The sequence below is a fragment of the Camelus dromedarius genome, chromosome 12 (assembly GCF_036321535.1).
Source record: "Camelus dromedarius isolate mCamDro1 chromosome 12, mCamDro1.pat, whole genome shotgun sequence".
In the NCBI taxonomy this organism is placed as follows: Eukaryota; Metazoa; Chordata; class Mammalia; order Artiodactyla; family Camelidae; genus Camelus; species Camelus dromedarius.
This window is the reverse complement of record NC_087447.1, coordinates 42,109,072-42,127,188: the sequence shown is the minus strand read 5'-3', so window position 1 is coordinate 42,127,188 and position 18,117 is coordinate 42,109,072. Positions and strand designations below refer to the sequence as shown.

General features: G+C 49.7%; 1 protein-coding gene across 1 annotated transcript in view; it reads left to right on the top strand.

The window, feature by feature from the left end:
• The window catches only part of SWAP70 (switching B cell complex subunit SWAP70), a 59,504-nt gene extending 53,119 nt beyond the window's left edge, over positions 1-6,385 (top strand). The window contains exons 10-12 of the mRNA XM_010977156.3: positions 3,038-3,236; positions 4,728-4,824; positions 5,154-6,385. Of these exons, the coding sequence (XP_010975458.1) occupies positions 3,038-3,236; positions 4,728-4,824; positions 5,154-5,260 (403 nt within the window). The 3' untranslated portion in view covers positions 5,261-6,385. The remainder of the gene's footprint in view (positions 1-3,037; positions 3,237-4,727; positions 4,825-5,153) is intronic.
• The last annotated feature ends 11,732 nt before the right edge of the window (positions 6,386-18,117 follow it).

The window sequence follows — 18,117 nt, the reverse complement described above, 5'->3', positions numbered from 1 at the left end:
GGGACATCATCATGGAGTTGAGATGGAAACATTGAAGTCTGGCACTAATGAACTGAAATGTAGTCTTGGGCCAAGGATGTATGTTGGGGGTTTTTATTTAACCTCCTGTCCTTTCTTTAAACACTAGCAAGTCATTCTTGGAACGTCTGGCATCTCATTGTTCTTCCAATGGATGGTCCTTTCTCCTTTCTCTGTCAGTGTCTTAAGTTTCCCTAGAAATAGTTTTTATAGTAAATTGTTGAAATACAAGAACTTGACTTGTAATTTTTTTTCATTAAAATTAAGATGTGTTCTTTTGATGTATAATCCTGAAGGTTTTCTAGCTTCTCCTGCATGGGAACTCTCAGATCTGTATTCCCGACAGCTGGTGCGGTGTCTGGCACCCAGTAAGCACCAAGGAGTCTTTTCTGAACGAACGGATCTAAGCTCCACTCATAGGGCCCAGTGGAATGATAGTCTCTCTTCCACATGATAATACTTTTCATGTATTTGAAGACAGGTTGGGACTGAGCCCTGGAGTGAAGTCTGGGTTTGATTCCCAGCTCTAAGACTTTGTTTCTGTGTAATTTTAGATAAGTTACTTCACTACTTTCAGCCTTAAGTTCCTTATCTATAAATTAAGCTGGTAGGGTGGTTGTGCTTATAAGAGATAGGGCATGCAAAATGTTTAGCCTAATGTTGGGATTTGGTACTCACTCAGACTGTGTTGGTTTCTGTTCCTTTATCTCATTTGCAGATGGGGGAGATATGTAATATATAGAATGTCAAATAAGCATTCAAAAAAGATATTGAAAGCCTGGAATGATGGCTTGAGACCAAGAAGATAATTTAAAATATAAACAAACAAGTACAGGATCCAGGAGACTTGACTTAATAGTAATTCATTTGAAAAGATTCAGGGTGTTAACTTCCCTGTGATATGATTGCGGAACACCTCAGATACCCTCAGAGCAAGTGAGGTAATAGCCCCACCTAAGTAATACGAGCTGATTTTGATTCAGCTCTTACGATGTGGTAGGCACTGTTCTAAGTACCTTAATGCATTATTTCTTTTAATGGACCAGCAAACCTTTGATGGTGACTATAGTTCCTATTCCTTTTTTACAAATGAAGAAACTGAGGTTCAGAGTTTCAAGTCTTTAGTCAGGCATCTTGTTGCAAACCAGAGAAACCAACTTGGGTTAGCTAAAGCAATAAAAGAATTTCTTGGAAGGTTCTTTAGAAGTTTACCAATTCCTCAGAAAGGCAGGTGGCCTGGAACACAGGCAGGAACCAAGGGAGGCTGGGCAGCCTAGACAGGCCACAGGAAAAGTCCAGCAAGGATGCCACTGGTGCCAACATTGGCCTGTGGGTTGTTTGGTCAGTTGTCCCCATTGCTTCTGCCATCACTCAACCCTGGATGTTTCTGCCACCAGCAAGATAAATTCTCCACTGTCTCTGCTTCTTTGTGTCAGTTGCTTCAGAGTCTAAGTTCTGGAAAGGGCATCTGCTTAGCCAAGTCCAGCTTGGGCTTCCTCCACACCCTGGCTGCCCAGGGGCAGAAGGACAGGGTCTGACCTGTGGCTTCTGTGGTGGGAGATGGGCCCTACTTTCCATCCCATTGTGGCTGAGTCCCTAGACAAATGAAGGGGTTCAGTGCTGGGCAGCCTAACCTGCAAATGTCTATTCCTCTCCGTACTTTAACTACTGGGATGAAGAAACAGGGTCCTTCCAGTCTCGCTCACTGTTGTATCCTTTGTGCCTAGAAAGACACATGGATGGCGTGTAATACACACATGCCGAGACAGTGAATACACTGCACTGGTCAGCCCACATTGGCAGTGTTGTGTTCCCTTGTGGATGTCAGCCTCCAAGACGTCTCAGAGGCAGCAGATTGGCCCTTTGTGGAACACGGGATATTGAATGGAAGAGTTCGTCTTAGTTGAGAAAGAGCTTTCTAAGGATCAAGGCTGCCCAGAAATAAACTGGCCTGGCTTGTGAAGCAGTGAGTGGTCCATCACACAGAGTAGAACCACCCTGTAGGACGTTGCAGAGGGAATGCTTACAGAGCTAGGGGATTGGGGATGGAGGAGTTGGGGTGGTCAGACAGGGGTGCAGAGTCTGTTACGTTACTTCTGCTGTTGTTGATTTTAGAAGAGCAAACTGTGTGACTTGTTCCCATAATTCTGGCGGTCAGTTCTGTAGAGGTGCATTCTGTGCTGCGCTGGCATCTCACCACGTTGTCTATACTTTGGGTACGGGTTGGGCTGCATGTTAATTATTTACGTACCTGCAGAGCTGGATATTCTCAGACAGGTAGCCTGTTATTAAAGATAACATTTTGAAGTCACCCAGGCCTGGGCTGAAATCCACTGCTGCTTCTGCATCATACTTTTAAACCCTTTGACTTCACCTGCAGGGATGGTCACACCTTGCAGAATTGTGGGGGATTAGCAGTAATAAAGGGAAAGAGCCAGACACGCAGTACTTGGTCAGTAAATGGTGTCTGCTTTTATTTTACCTTTTGTCAGCTCCTTCTTCCCTTGCCTTCATTACTTTGTTGGATTTTTCCTTGGTAATAGGTTTTTACTAGATGAAAAATGTTTTAATATTGTAGCAGCCAGGCAAGTTTCAAAACTTGGCCTCACCCCCTGCCTGCCAGGTGAGTGACCTAGTCCAGGTCACTTAACCTTCAGCCTCACTTTCCCTGTCTCAAAACTGAAGACTAATAATACTTGAGTTTATTGTGAGCATTAGCTGAGAAAATACACTTAGCTCTTGGCCCATGAAGCCTTCCACTTTATTTATTTATTTATTTACTTACTTACTTACTTACTTACTTACTTATTTAAAAAGGGTGAAACGGGGAGAGATTGGAGCAGCCCCCATGGTCACCTTGCCAGCTTTGTGAACGTGGGCCTCTCTGGCTCCTGGTTTCCTTCTTGTAAAACGAGAGGTGGGTTAAGTGACCTCCAGGCTGTTCTGACGCGCCTCTGTCATCCACTGGGTCCGGTGTGGTGACTCGGGTGGGTTGGATCCTGAGCTCTCTGCATTGCAGGTTGCTGGAGGAAGAGTCTTCCAAGAGGGCTGAACTGGAGAAGTGGCACTTGGAGCAGCAACAGGCAATTCAGACAACGGAGGCAGAGAAGCAGGAGCTGGAGAACCAGCGCGTCCTTAAGGAGCGGGCCCTCCAGGAAGCCATGGAGCAGCTGCAGCAGTTGGAGCTGGAGCGGAAGCAAGCGCTTGAGCAGTACGAGGTAGTCAGGCCTCTTCTGCAAACACGTGCCTTTAAACGCAGACATTTTCAAACAACAGAGTATTTGCTTCACTGTAAGAAGCTGTGTAAGAATTTTGCTGATCTATAAGTAAGGATGTTATTGAATCAAGCTTGGGTCTGCTTGCCTGTGCGCAGTAAAGCCAATCTACTGACCCCGGGTTGTGGTGAAGGAAAGTGCAGCGTTTACTGCAGGGCACCAAGCAAGGAGTTCAGGACGACTCAAGACACTGGAACTCCCTGAGGGGTTTCAGCAAAGCATTTTTAAAGGCAGGGTGAGGGAGAGGCATCCGAGGGTGTGTGATCAGCTCGTGCACGATGCTCTGATTGGTTGATGGTGAGGTAACAGGGCGGTGTGATGCGGTTAAGGGGTTAAGATGATCAATCCTTGGGCTCCAGTTGGTCTGGGGGCTACATGCTCATGATTGTCAAGTAGTGAATTTTGTCCATTTGGTGGGGGGTTTTAGCATCTGAAAAACAACTCAGGAAATATGCATCAGGTACTGTTATCTTGGCACTTCAGAGAGGAGCTAAAGCAGAGGATATGGGGAAAGGGTCTGTCTGTGAAGGCCCCATAGCGTCCTGCTCAGTTACAAGAAGTCTTTACAGGTGATGAGGCGTAACAGAGTCCAATCAGGAGACCGAAACCACACAGTAATTTGAACCGGGAAAGTTTAACATAAACAGCTATTAACTGTAACAGGGGATTACCTGCTAAGCAGCAAAGAAAACTTGTAAGAATGCAGGAATGGCAGGCCCAGGAAGCAACCACTGCCTCAGGGGCTGAGGTGGAGCACCCCCAGAGCACCAGGGAAGGAACACATCTGGAAGAGGGTCCCCCTTCCCCCTCGGGCCCCTTAAGCCCACTGCTGTGATCTAGCCCTTGTAGAGGGCATGGCCTTGGCCCACTGGACGGCACTAAAGCCCAGCGAGGTGCTGTCACCGGGACGCTGCCCTCTGGGGCACTGGTGTAAGCTGCCCACAGGGGAGGTGCCACTAAAACCCAATGGGATGAGTACCATGGGTGTCCCACGTGCTGCAGGAGCTGCCAAAAGAGTGCAGTGGAGCCTGGAAGCAGAGCCCCTGCCTCCTCCAGTGTCCTGCCAGCCCTTCCACTGACAAAGCTTAAATGGTGCCAGCTGGCAAGGGACAAATGTCCTGTCATCACAGGCAGGACAATGAAGGGCAGATTTGGAGCCAAGAGGCGGTAAAGCTGTAACTGACACACAAGGATCTTAAACATTCATCTGTAATTAGTGTGAATTAGGGCCTCCATGTGACCTCAGGCAGGTCACTCAGCGGCTCTGAGTCCTGGGTTCCACATCTGAAAAATGATGGTAAAATGATTCCTGCTACTTATGGCTGTGAGGACTTAATGAGATAATCCACAGGTGTGTGGTAAGCCCCCCCGTCGTCGCTATTTCTCTTAAACTACCTGTGCGTTTGCATAGCCCCAAATCTGCTTTCGTTCCAGGGAGTTAAAAAGAAGCTGGAGATGGCAACCAGTAAGACCAAGAGCTGGAAGGACAAAGTGGCCCAGCATGAAGGGTTAATTCGATTGATAGAACCAGGTAACACACTCTTTGAAATAATCAGCTATTCAGTTCATTTTTCTGTTTTATTTGTGTAGTTGAATTGTTTTTTTTTAAAAAAAAAAAAAAGGACTCCCTTAGCCCAAATACACAGAAACCCAGCTGTTTAGGGTAAATTTCTCTGCTAGATAAGAAGGCCTGGTTAATCCCTTTGTGTACATCTTCTGGTTGTTTCAGCTGGTCTGATCTTTATGGATGTTCCTCAGAGAAGAAATGAAGTAGAAAAGTTACTCTTTTGTCTGTGGAAAATGATAATGTTAATTGAAGAATATAATACTTCCCATGTTGGATGTGTGTTTATCTCTTAGGCTCAAAAAACGCTCACCTGATCACTAACTGGGGCCCCGCCGCGTTCACCCAGGCAGAGCTGGAGGAGAGGGAGAAGAGCTGGAAGGGGAAGAAGGCCACGGAGTGAGCGGAGCCATGTGGGTTTCGAGCGGAGCTGGAAAGCTTGATGCTAAAGACAAAAGGACCTGGCTTTGCTGCTTCTAGCCCTCCTTCCTCCAGCGCCTCCTGTGGGGTCAGTGTACTAAAGGAGCCTTCTTACTTACCTGCCTGCAAGTAAGGGCTTACCCGAGAAAAAAAAGGTCAACATCCTCAGGCTTTATTCGCGCTTTCTTTGAAAGCTTCTGCTTCTAGAAATTCCCTTTAGCTCTGAGTTTCTTGTCAGAAGGAGGCAGGGCCCAGACGACGCAGTGGTGCCCTCCATCTGTCGTGTGTGGCGGGGAGCGGGCGCTCAGCTCACCAGTGTCGGAACCTCTGCGGACTGGAGCCAGTTGGCCAGTTGTTTTCCTGGCAGTGAGTTTCCTCCTCTGAGTGCTCGTTTCTAAACTAGACAGGCCAGTCTGCTTGCCGTGGCCTGCAGCTGACGCGGAATGCCTCTGACCATTGCTGCTCTGCTGGAGAAGTCACTGCTCCCGCATGTGGACCTCGTTCTAAGTGGTCACAGTCCATGTATTTGGTTGTGCAGGTTTCTGTTTAATGCAGCCTGACCGACTGGCACCCTGGCTCCAGCGGCACTGTCTCAAGGAGGCAGAAGTCTTCTAAACAACGCATTGGTTGAGACAGATACTTATGAATCAAAGACAGCACAGAGATGAACTAAGTAAATCCCATTTGGAATGATATTTTGATACTAACTGAATTCCTCCTCATATTTAAAATGGTTTCAACAGTCAGCGTGCTGACAGACAGACCCCTTGGTTTTACTTTTGTAGTTACTGTACAGAACATTTCAGGAGTGTGTGAATGCTTGTCCTAATCAGGCCTTTTCCTTAATAAATACGGATATGATCATTTCTAGGAATTATCATGAAAAAAGTTTTAAAATGTATTTTTGTGATGTGCTATGTTGAGAGGGAGCAAAATATTTATAATTTGCAAACATTCTTACCTAAATATTGTACACTGTAATTTGCTGAACTTTCTTAATTTTTTGCTAATTTTCTAAGATGTATTAAAAGTATTTTGTATGGTTTTTTGTTTGTTTGTTTTTTAGTAAAAGGAACTAAGTAAGAAAATAAAGAATACCAGAAGAGCATACATTTTAAGCTGATTTAATAGAACAGCAGGGTAAGGCTCTGTGTGTGTGTGTGTGCGTGTGTGTGTGTGTGTACGCATATTTCCATATAATGAGATGGACTTGGGTTTAGGGACACTTCCTGAAAACCTGGGTTTGCAGTTTGGACCCCCAAACCAATGCTATCACGAAGTTAGTTATGGCCTCAGGCTTGGTGTTTGAGTCACTGATGTGGGAAACCACAGCAGACGTGTCAGCTCACAGACGGGAACTTAGAAGAATGACTTCTCCCTCATTGCTGCTGTTACCTCCAAATCCTCCTACCTCTTCTTCCCCGAATTTTCTTTTTATGCCTTTCAGTTTTTGTTTCAGTTTTGCCAGAGTAAACAGTGTGGTTTTTTGTTTTGGTTTTACACGGTTGCGGAGATTAAACCTATTGTGGACTGAGCAGGCCCATTCAGCCCAGCTTGACTGTGTCTTGGAAAGCTGAACTTTCCCTGCTAGAGGAGAGAACACACTGGTTGGTGTGCTTTAACTTCTTTCTCTGCTGCAGTGGTTCTCAGCTGGGGACGGTTTTGCCAAGACACGATCAAGCTAGACTGAGTGGGCCCACTTGGTCTAGCAAATGTCTGGAGGAGCGATGTCTGGAGACATTTTTGGTTGTCACTACTGGGAGTGTTACTGACATATGATGGGTAGAGGCCAGGGATGCTGCCAAACATCCCACGGTTCACAGGACAGTCCCCATACAAAGAATTACCTGGCTCAAATGTGAATAGTGCCCAGATTGAGAAAGCTTTCTATGCAGAAAGGCAGGTTCTAGGTCTGGAACACAGCAGGCTCTTGGTGTCAGGGTTTCTTCGAGAAGAACCCCAGGATTTGACCTCTTTGGTGTAAATGGGATGCATGTGGAAGGAGAGGGGTCATGTGCTCTGTGAGCTGACAGAGAGCAGAGGGCAGGAGCCTTGGCCCCCACCCCACACCCCACTGTGAGGGGCATTGTGCTTCAGAAGCTCTGTAAATGCCTTTCCAATGTAGGTGTGAAAGGAATTGCTTTGGATATGCTTTAAAGTCTTCCTGGGATGCAAGTTGCTGAAGTGTGAAATGTAAAGCTGTCATGACCTTGATTTCTTCCCATGAGTCTTGAGCACGGGGAGTGAGCGGCTGTCAGAACCATCCCACAGCTGGTGAGGCACAAGTGTTCAGATTTATGGCCCCGCTGGGGGTGTACCTCGCAGAGCACTGGTGCCTGTTCCACTTGGCAAAGCCTCCCTTATGCCTTCAGGGTTGTGCCAGCGAGGCACAGCTGCCTGAGTGGAGCAGGGATCAGGTGACGGCCAGCCACGGGGAAGCAGGGAAGAGTGCAGTCCGGCTTTTACCAGTTCATAGTAGGGGCTTAACATTTATTGAAAGAGTCAGTCTTGGGAATACTTCAGTGTCTTTCTGTTTCTTTCCTCTCACTCACCCTCTACTTCCTTCTTTATATTTATATTCATCCTGAGACTTGTAAAAGTTCACCCCTCAGCTTTAGGAAGCTATATGGTGATACCTACTCATGCTAAAGACAACACCCACACAGCAGATCCCCCAGGGGAAGGGATGCACGTGTCCACCAGAGACCCTGCAACAAGGTCCACAGCAGCTTCGTTCAGGATGACCCAAACCGGCAACAACCCAAGTGCCCGTCAACAGAGAGTAAATCGATGAATGTGGTGTATTCAGACCAAGGATACTTTAATAAAAAGTAGCATCACTGAGAAATGCAGCAGCATGGATGGATCTCACAGACATTATGTTGAGCAAAGAAGCCAAGTACAGAGAGCATACTGTGTGATTCCACTTATATTAATTTCCAGAACCAGCAAAGCTGATCTGTGGATTTCGAAGTCAGAATTGTGGTTACCTAGGGGTGGGAAGGGTGGTTATTGACTGGAAACAAGTGAACCTTCTGGGATGCTGGAAATGGGTAGTGGTTACAAAAGTAAAATATGCCAACTTTATGCTCAAGATTTGTACAGTTTGCTGTTTGTAACTAGCGCCTCTAGAATGCTGCAGCAGCTAGTCCCCAGGGGTCAGCTGGTCCAAAGCCTGCACTTTGCAGAGAAGAACCTGGAAGGGCACGAGCCACATCCACCCAGTAACACCTGACCCTCTTCTCGGACATGATTCATTACACCACCTGCCTCCTCCTGAGTCCTTTAAATGCATTTGACATCAATCGTTTTTATCTCAGTGTGTTTCTATCTCCCTCACTCAGAGGGCGAAGCAGGTCGCATGTCCCCGCTTCACCCCTCTGTGGAAGGATGGCCCTGACCCCCCTGGTCCTGTGCTCAGCTTCCGTTGACCTTTCTGAGGTTGCTGAGTCTTTGGCCTTGGGTAGTGGGTGAATCTGTTGTGGACACTACATTCCATCCAGGGCTAGCCTCAGATTCCTTTTCTATCCCTACCACACAGACACAGCACACTGACTCTCAGGGCTGTGCACCCACAGGAATGAAGGTTTTCCACCCTGTTTATGTCCACCTCCTCAACAGCTGTCCTCAGGGCCCAGCTGAGGGCCAGTGGGACGTGAGGCGTGGGGAGAGGGAGGCTTTGTCTAGCAACCCCCATTCCGTTCAGCCCTGAGCCCAGTAGCCTGCCGTCCTCCCCATCTGAGCGCTCATTTCCTGTCCCGTGTTGCCGTGCCTCTGCTTTGACCAGCAGCCTATGGTGGTCTCTTGATTACAGTGGGTTTTGGTGTGCTCCGCTGTGGCCTCATCCTGTCTAGGGCTCTGCTTCCTGGGCTGCAACTGTTTTCCAGGTTAGGGAGGTTTTCAGCTATTATCTCTTCAAATATTTTCTCAGGCCCCTTTCCTCTTCTCCTTCTGGGACCCCTATAATGGGAATGTTAGTGAACTTGATGTTGTCCCAAAGTTCTCTTAAACTATCCTCATTTCTTTTCTTCTTTCTCTTTTTTCTGTTTAGCGGCAGTGGTTTCCACTACTGACTGTCTTTCAGCTCACAGATCATTCTTCTGAATCATTTAGTCTACTACTGATTCCTTCTAGTGCATTTTTCATTTCAGTTATTGTATTCTTCATCTCTGTTTGGTTGATCTTTATACTTTTCTTAAAAACTTCTAACTTCTCGCTCTGTGCATCCATTCTCCCCCCGAGTTCTTTGATCACTTACAGTCATTATGCTGAACTCTTTCTTGGGTAGATTGCCTATCTCCTCATCACTTAGTTCCTCTTCTGGGATTTTCTCTTGTTCCTTTGGGTACAACATATTCCTCTGCTGCTTCATTTTGTCTGAGTTGCTATTTGTATTTTTATGTATGTGGTGGTTTATTTATGTTTCTCAACCTTGGAGCAGTGGCCCTCTGTAGGAGACGTCCTATGCGTCCCAGCAGTGCACTCCCCTGTCAGCCAAGCCATATGCTCAAGGGGTTCCCCCTAAGAGGGCCTTGTGGGTCCTTCTGTTAGGGCACGCTGACTATGTGGGTGGGTGATCTGGGAGACTTGGTTGGACCCTGGTCCCGTTGGTTGCCAGGCCTTGACTTGTAAGGAGGCTGCTGGCTGCTATTTAATGGGGCCTGGCTACTAGGCAGCTGGTTGTGGAACCACAGGGGCCCCAGGGCTCGTGCTGGCTCACAGGTGGGCGGAGTTAGGGTCCTGAAGACTTTGGGGCTGCTGCCCTCCCACTGGCAGGTGAAGCCAGTTCTCGGGGTTAGTGCTAGACGACTGGCAGGCAGAGCTGGTTCCTGGAGTTTGGCTGCAAGACCCGGGGATCCCAGACCTCGCTGCGTATCATTGGTGGGGGTCCAGTCCTTGACACCGCTGAGTATGGAGTCTAGGGTGTCCCGAAGGTTGCACTGGCCTGCTAGTGGACAGGGCCAGGGCCCAGCTGGTCCCAGCATAGGGTCCGGCTTGCTGTTGGTGGGCTCAGTCCCGCGAGATTTCTGCTTCTAGTGTCGACACCGGGGTGGGTGAGGCGGGTCTAGAGGCTTGTGCAGGCTTCCTGGAGGGAAGAGCCGGTGCCTGCCCACTGGTGAGTGGAGCCGGGTCTTGGCCCTCTGGTGGGCAGGGCCGTGTGTAGGCAGAGGCCCTGGAGGGTGGGCTCTGGAAGCCTGTAGGCTGCCTGTCTGGGTGCGGTGGGGCTGAGTGCTGAGTTGGGCGCTTGGCCTGCGGCGTCTCAGCGCCGCACCTGGGGGCTGCGGGGCGGGGCCGGGCCGGGAAGGTTTTCAAAATGGCGCCGCCAAGCCGGACGCCGGCGTCCTCGCAGTACGGGTAGCTCCCGGGGATGCTGCCGCCAGTGTCCCGGCCCCAGGGTGAGCCTCGGCTGAAGCCCCCGCCTCTCCGGGAGTCTCTCCAAGACCGGCAGGTAGGTCTGGCCCAGGCTCCTATCAAATTACTGCTTTTGCCCTCCAGCCCGGTTTGCGCGTGGGATTTGGTGTGCGCCCATTAACAGTGAAGTCTGTTTCTCTGGGTCTTGTGGGGCTCCTGCAGTTAAGTCCCGCTGGCCTTCAAAGCCAAATGCTCTGGGGGTTCCCCTTCCCAGTGCCGGACCCCCGGGTTGGGGAGCCTGACACGGGGCTCAGAACTCACACCTGTGGGAAGACGTCTGCAAGATAATTATTCCCCAGGTTGTGCGTCACCCACCTGGGGGGATGGGGTTTGCTTGTATTGAAAGTCCACCCCTCCTATCTGGCTCCTTGTGGTTGCTTCCATCATGGGTTCTTTTGCCTTTTGGGTTCGAGCAGCCAACAACGAACCTAAAGCTAAGGTCAATGCAGCACAAACTTTATTCAGTGGCTGAAGAATGGAGAAGCAGGAACTAAGTTCACAGACCAACCTCTCAGGTACACCTGGTGAGAGGAATTTAATTTTACAGAGTAAAGACAAAGGGAGGAGGAGTGAGGCTAATGATGGGGAGCTATGTGCATTAGTCTACTGGGGAAGGGACAGGGCTTTTTCAAGGGAATGGCGCGCCACCCCTTTTTAATCCTTTTTTGGCCCTTAATGGACTATCCTGGCTGTTGGTAGGGGTGCCATTTAATATGATAATATAGTCAAATTTACATATAAAAATGATGTAGGAAAAAAGGATGTCAGGCGTGAGGAGGGCCGGTTCCCAGGTCTGGGGGGAGCCCAGGTGTGGGTGCTTGGTTTGGTGCAGGAAAGAATTCAAGAACGAGCCACAGCTGAGTAAATGTAGGTTTATTTAGAGAGTTACATACTGTATGGAGTGTAGGCTGTTTCAACAGTCAAGAGAAAGGCCACAGGCTGTGGGGTTGGGTGCTCAGGTTAGCGTAAAAGTAGGTACACACTCCATAAACAGAGTGTGGGCTGTCTCCCAAGAGGAGGGAGCAAGAGAGGCGACCAGGAGGAGTGGTGTTGTCAGTTTTTATGGGCTCTGTAGCTTCACAAGCCTACAAATGGGAGGACCATTCCAACTACTCTGGGGAAGGGGCTGGGATTTTATTTGGGCCACCGCCCACTCTTTGACCTTTCGTGGTTAGCCTTGGGACTGTCATGGTGCCTGTGGGCATGTTATTTACCATGCTAATATGTTACAATGAGCATATAATGAAGCTCAAGTTCTATGGGAAGTCAAACCTTCCACCATCTTAATCCTCAAGGCCTAGTGGGATTTGAATCTTCCACTTTTGGTGTTAATTGCTGTCATTCCTTGAATTGCTGTGTCCTGCCCCTTTCCCTCCTGTCTCAGAAGACTCTGGGTCTGTCGGAGGTCAGAATCATCTTGTCATCTTGGTCCTATTACCGGGAAAAGGGAGCTGAGAATTACTTCGGTTCTTAGTCACCTGAAAAAAAAAGAGTTTTTGACTTGAGACTAAAAATGTGATACAAGCAAGATTTTTATTAGTGAAGTTAAAAAAAAATAGTGAAAGGTGGTCCACCCCTGAGAACTGGGAGCGGGCCAACCCAAGAGAGGAAAAATAGCACCGCTCCTTTGTTCTTCCTGTTTTTATATCCTGGGCCTTTGATTGATTGATTGATGGACAGCTCAGGTTCCGTGTGTTCTGGATTGTTCCTTTCCCCTTCCTATCCCCCTGCCCAGTGCTCATTTCTATCTAAACTACCTATCATTTCACCCTCTAGTCACAGGACACCAAATCTTGGGAACACAGAGAGCGAGGACTGCTCTAGCTACTTCCTGCTGAGCTGGGGTGATGATGGAGCTCCTTGGGGTCCCAGACTAGCTGGCTGTCCCTGGGCCGGTGGTGAGCAAAGGGTCGGTGTCCATCGAGGGGCTTGTATAAAAGCCATCTTGGCTGATTGGTTGGTTACCTTTTTGTATAACCATTTGAAGTTTGACTCTAGATGAGAAGAAACACATTTTATAAGAAGGTTGAAAAGACAGAGGTCAAATACATAGAGCTAATCCTAGCCAAGGGATGGAGGGGGCAAACAAGGGTCATGCCTACTTAAAAAGAAAAATTATCTTTAAAAAATTGATTTCTGTGCTTTCTAGTGGTTTAGGTTTTAGAAGGCAGATGTAGGAATGTTAGTCCAGTGAACTAAAGGAGGAGTAAAAAGAGGGACCCTAATGTCAGAAACATTTTAAATTAGTGTTAAGAGTTTGATGGGGGCCTAAAAAAGAGAAAAGATTAGAGCCAGTTACTTTAAAAAAAAAAAGGTTTATCTAACAGGTTATCCATACCCCCCTAGGGCAATAAAACAGTCTCACTGAAGTGTTGCCTGAAAAGCAATCACAGATCGCTAAGAGATTCACAAGAATATGTGGCTCCCTTGGTGAACAGATCTCACCGACCAACAGGTGAGATCTGTTCTAGCTCCTAAAGAAATGGATAGGGGTTCATGACATAGGTGAAAGGGAAGATACTCGTCTGGTGATGGTAATAGTGTAACAGGATTGAGTGTCCCACAAACAGAGACAGTGACATCTGGGTTTTCCAATAATAATGCCTGAAACTTAATAAGCCGAGCATCTGAGAGATGTCCCTTGCCTTTTAAAAGATCAGAAACTTGACGGTTAGTGTATGCTTGTATAGGGGTCCCCAGAGTTAGCTCAAAAACTTCCTCCAGGAGAGTGGAGAGGGCTCCCAGCACTCTTAGGCAGGAAGGCCAGCCTCGAGCAGTAGGATCTAGCCACTTGGAAAGATATCCCATGGGCTGTTGGGAGATCTCGGCCTAAAAGTGGGCTAGGGCATTCTGGCATGCATAAGAAAGAATGTGCTAATGAGTGTTCACCCCATAAACAACAAAGCGGGTGAGTAAAGAATCTTAAGGTCAGTTTACCTGTGACGCTCATGACGGTACAAAATCTAGAGGAGAAGGGTTCGGAGAAGGAAGTTAGAGTAGATGGCGCCGGGCTACTGGGGGCCGGGTACGTGAGGATGATGGCTGCCCTGGAAGGGTCGCAATCATCTGGGCATGCCTGGCCTCCTTCCTTCTTTCTCTCTCCTGAGCCTTGGCCTCTTGCACCTGATCTATAGGCCGTGCTTCCTCACAGGGAAGTCAGTATTGTGGCTAGGCAACATTACAAAGGAATATGTGTTTTTCTTTTAAGGGTTTGTAGATTAAAATGGTCCCAGTTGACCAATATGCAGCCCAAAGGAGTCCCAGCAGGGATAGACTCTTGGTTTCCCATGTGAAAAACAAGGGTAGGATACAGGGGGGTTTCCAGAGCTTAGCGTCCTAAGGTGAAAGGCCCGTGGACCAGGCTGACGTCTCAGCCTCTGTCCACAACCAAGTGCATCTTAGAGGGTAGTCATGAATCAGCAGGGCCTAGCGTCCTAGGATCCTGATTCGGGGATGGAAGCTGATGTCTCAGCCTCCACTCCAGAAAGGGGGAAACGGCCACAGTCTTACCATGTGCTGGGTATCTCCGTGGTCTGATTGGAATGATCTCCTTTAGTTTAGCCAGTGGCTGGTCACCCTACCACGCCTTGTATTTTTGGTCAAGCTGCCACAACTGGCCCCAGGAGCTTGTGCTTTGCTGGCTGGCCACAGGGAGGGAGAGGGAAATGAAGGAGGAAGGATTAAGTTTAAGTACGCCAGCCGAGTCACAGCACCAAAATTAATGTTACCAGGAAAAGGGAAATAAGAATTACCTCGGTTCTTAGTCACCCAAAAAAAAAAAAAAAAAGAATTTTTGATGAGAGACAAAAAGTGTGATATAAGCAAGATTTTTATTAGTGAAGTAAAAAAACAAAAAATAGTGAAAGGTAGTACACTTCCACGAATGGGGAGCAGGCCAATCCAACAGAGGAAAAATGGCGCCATTCCTTTGTTTTTCATATTTTTATATCTGGTTTCATGATTGAATGATTAATTGATTGACAACTCAGTTCCCTGCGCTCTGGCTGATTGACAGCTCAGGTTCCTTGTGTTCTGGATTGTTCCTTTCCCCTTCCTCTCCCCCTGCCCAGTGCTCATTTCTATCTAAGCTACCTAATAGTCCCAGCTGGTTCCGTCTGTTTTTTTACTTTTTTGTGTGTAGCTTCTTATCTCTGGACCCTTTAACTTAAAGATTTATGGAGGAAAAAAAAAAAGATTTATGTTCACTCCTGCTAAAGGTGGAGGTGGGGGGGTTGGCAGGTTTTGAGCGAGGACACTCAAAGTGGGGGCTGGCAGAGGTCTTTGAGCAAAGACTTGGAGCAGTTCTGGCAACAGTTGTAGATCTTTTCTGGTGGGTTCCAGTGTTTCATTGATGGTGGTTCTGCGGGTAGCTGTGGTTTTGGTGTGCTCCTGAGTGGAGGGGAGCTCAAGGCCTTTCTACTCCGCCATCTTGGCGGCTATCTCTCCCAGGATGAGTCCCTGAGAACGCCCTCCCTGGGCCCTACTTTCCATGTTTTCCCTCCTCTGCTCTCAGGGTCTCTGCCCTTCCTGGTGGGTCAGCCAGCACCCTTCTGGGCTGGTTCCCCTGGGAAGATGAACTGTAAGCCTACAGGCTGGTTTCAGGGGTGCCAGGACGCCATGCACATTAGTCCCCCAAAGCCTGTGCCCACCCCCTCCTTCCACAGAAGGCGTGAGCAGCATCAGTGTCCAGCGCTGCCAATCTGGGCTCTCTGCTCCTGTGTGGAGGCTTTTAAGCCTGAAATATTTGTTCACAAGGAATACACGAGAAATCCAAAAAAGGTGCAGAGGCGGAAGATTTCATCCCCGAGTCCCAAGGCCCTGTTCTCCCAGCATGATTAGCTCTAAGGTAAGAGGGCAGCGTGAACGGCTTCTCTCTCCAGTGGCTGCCCTCACAGCCTGAGATTCTAACAGGTCAGTGCTTGGCCTTCGAAAGTACCGAGTTGGAAAGGAGCTTGGATTTCAGAGTGACACAGACCTGGGTTCTACTCATGGTTCTACCTTGAGGTGGCACCTTGGGTGAGTTGGATTCAGAGTCTGCATCCTCAGAGGAATCCTGCACCGCTAGCTGACTTGTCTTCCTCAGCATGTCACACCTGGAGGCACACAGTGTCCATCTGTCCCACACTGGTGAAGGGATGCATGACCTGCTCAGGTTTCTCCACATCGCAGAGACACGCTCCCCGCTGATGTTTCGTCTCAGTGCATTTTGTTAGAAAGTCACGGGGTGAGGGGCTTTCCATCTTGGCTGGGGCGGGTACTGTAATGGGGATTTTGCCCTCGGACTGGCAGGTGTGAGGTCCTGGGATGGAGGCTCCTCCCACCAGGCTCCCACTTCCCCAGTCACACCAGCCATTGGCGTGGCCCCAGCAGGCTGTGAAGTGGATCTCAAGGGCCTGGGGTGGCTGCCTCCCAGGAGACCCCCAAGAGCCCCCAGGCTCTGCTTTCCCCTCAAGGGATCTTATGCCTTTTCTGCTAGGGCCTCACCCAGAGGCTGCTGACCCCATGGCCACATGTGAGGTTCTTGCTGAACCCCCTCAACACCAGAGGGGGCTGTTCCCATTGGCATTTCAGCTTTGATGAGCTCTCTTGAAGGCAAGCCCAGAGCTTGGGCAGGGCAGGCAGCCTCCTCAGGGCTGCTGTAGGCCTTTAGTAAACGCTGGCTTGTTAATGGCCCTTTTCTGAAATAAAGCCTTGTTCTCAAATATACCCCTGATTCAGTCCCCCTGGACGCCGCTAGAGCTTGATGGACCGACCCGCAGCTCTCCTCTCACTGGGGGCATTTGCCTCACTGTCTCCTGGCGTTGGGGACATGTTTCCCTTCCTTTCTTCTTAAAGAAACTGAATCCTAGAGTATACGGAGGGTGGACCATCCATCCTACTCCTGCACCTCCCAGTCTCCTTCCCTCCAGCCATCTCTGGGAGATTTCATGCAAATAGAGATGCTAGAAAACCCAGAACTTCCAGAATTCCCTTGGGGGATGGCGGAAGAGACCCCTTCTCCATGTGATTAAAAAAGTAGTAGTTACGTTTGTAGTTTTTTTATCACAAAGTAATGCCCATCCAGTGTGGAAAATGGAGAAAAAGCATGGATGCAAAGGGAACAAAATCCTGTGCTGTAACCCGCCGCGCGATGATGGACAATCCTGCACCCAGAGCCACTGGACCAAGTCCTTAGGGGCCCAGACCCAGGGGCAGGGAAAGGTCCCCGGCTTTGGGGCAAATGCCCTGGTGCGGGGCGCCGGGACCGACGCGGCCGCCAGAGGGCAGGCGTGTGCCGCGGACTCAGATCCCAGTCGGTGGAGGCGCGCTGCTCTCCGGGTTCCGCGGGCAGACGTGGGCCGGGTGGGGCGGGTCACTGTGGCTGCGTCCCCTCGCTCCTGGGCCGGCAAGGGGGCGGCGGGTCGCAGCTTGTCGAGGTCGGAGGAGGCCCTCAGGCGCGGGGCCCTGCAGCCAGCTCATTTTATCTTCAACACCCGGGGAAGTTGGCGCTGCTTTCCTATTTTACCGACCAGGAGAGTGAGGCTCAGAGAGTTAGGCAGTTGCCCAAGGGGACACAGGCCACGACGGATCTGGGACAAAACCCAGGTGTCCCAACTCCAGGGCGGCTCCCAGCCATTACCGGCAGTGCATGTGCCAGCAAATGCAGCCAGGCCTGGGGGCCCGGAGGGGCGAGGGTGGGAGCCCCCCGTTCCTCCTCAACCCCGGGGGGATTTCCTCTTGGAGGCCCATGGAGGGCCCTGCTGGCACCCGGAGACACCACGGTCATGGCTCCCCCCTCCCCTGTCCCCTGGGGCACACAGCCTGAGCCCTGTTTCTGTAAGTGCCTCAGAAAGGAGCAGCCCTCTCCCCTCTGTGGCTGCGCTTGGCTGGAGGCTGCCAGTTGGGGTGAGAGTGGGTGAGAATGGAGGAGGAGCAGCCAACAAGCGGGGGCCTGTTTCCTGCCTGGCTTGACCCGGGTTCTCCCCAGGGAGGCCCCAGCAAACTGAGCAAGGCCATGGGGCGAAATTCCAGCCTGAACCCTGAGCAGTAACTTCACTTTTCCTGATAAGACCCAAGAAAGGACACGGAGTGTCCTCCCCACACCCCCTCCCTGTCAGCACCCCTGCTCTTGTGAAGCCTCTGCTGCAGACAGCCTGCCTAGAGAAGAGACAAAGATAGACCCTGGGACAGATAAGGAGAGAGACAGCCAGGCACAGATAGGGCAAGGAGCACACATGGAGCAGATGGGGGTGGGGGGCCGGGACAGGGCCGCAGCCCAGGCAGTAGGTCTGGGGCCCCAGAGGTCAGAAAAGGTTTTTGGCTTCATGTTGGAGAAGGATGCAGTCATGGTGGAAACAGACGGGGTTTTGTGTGGTAGGAAATGAATTGGGCTGGCAGCCCTGCACCTCTGGGCCTGGAACCTGACCTGTGCCAACCTAGGACTGGTGG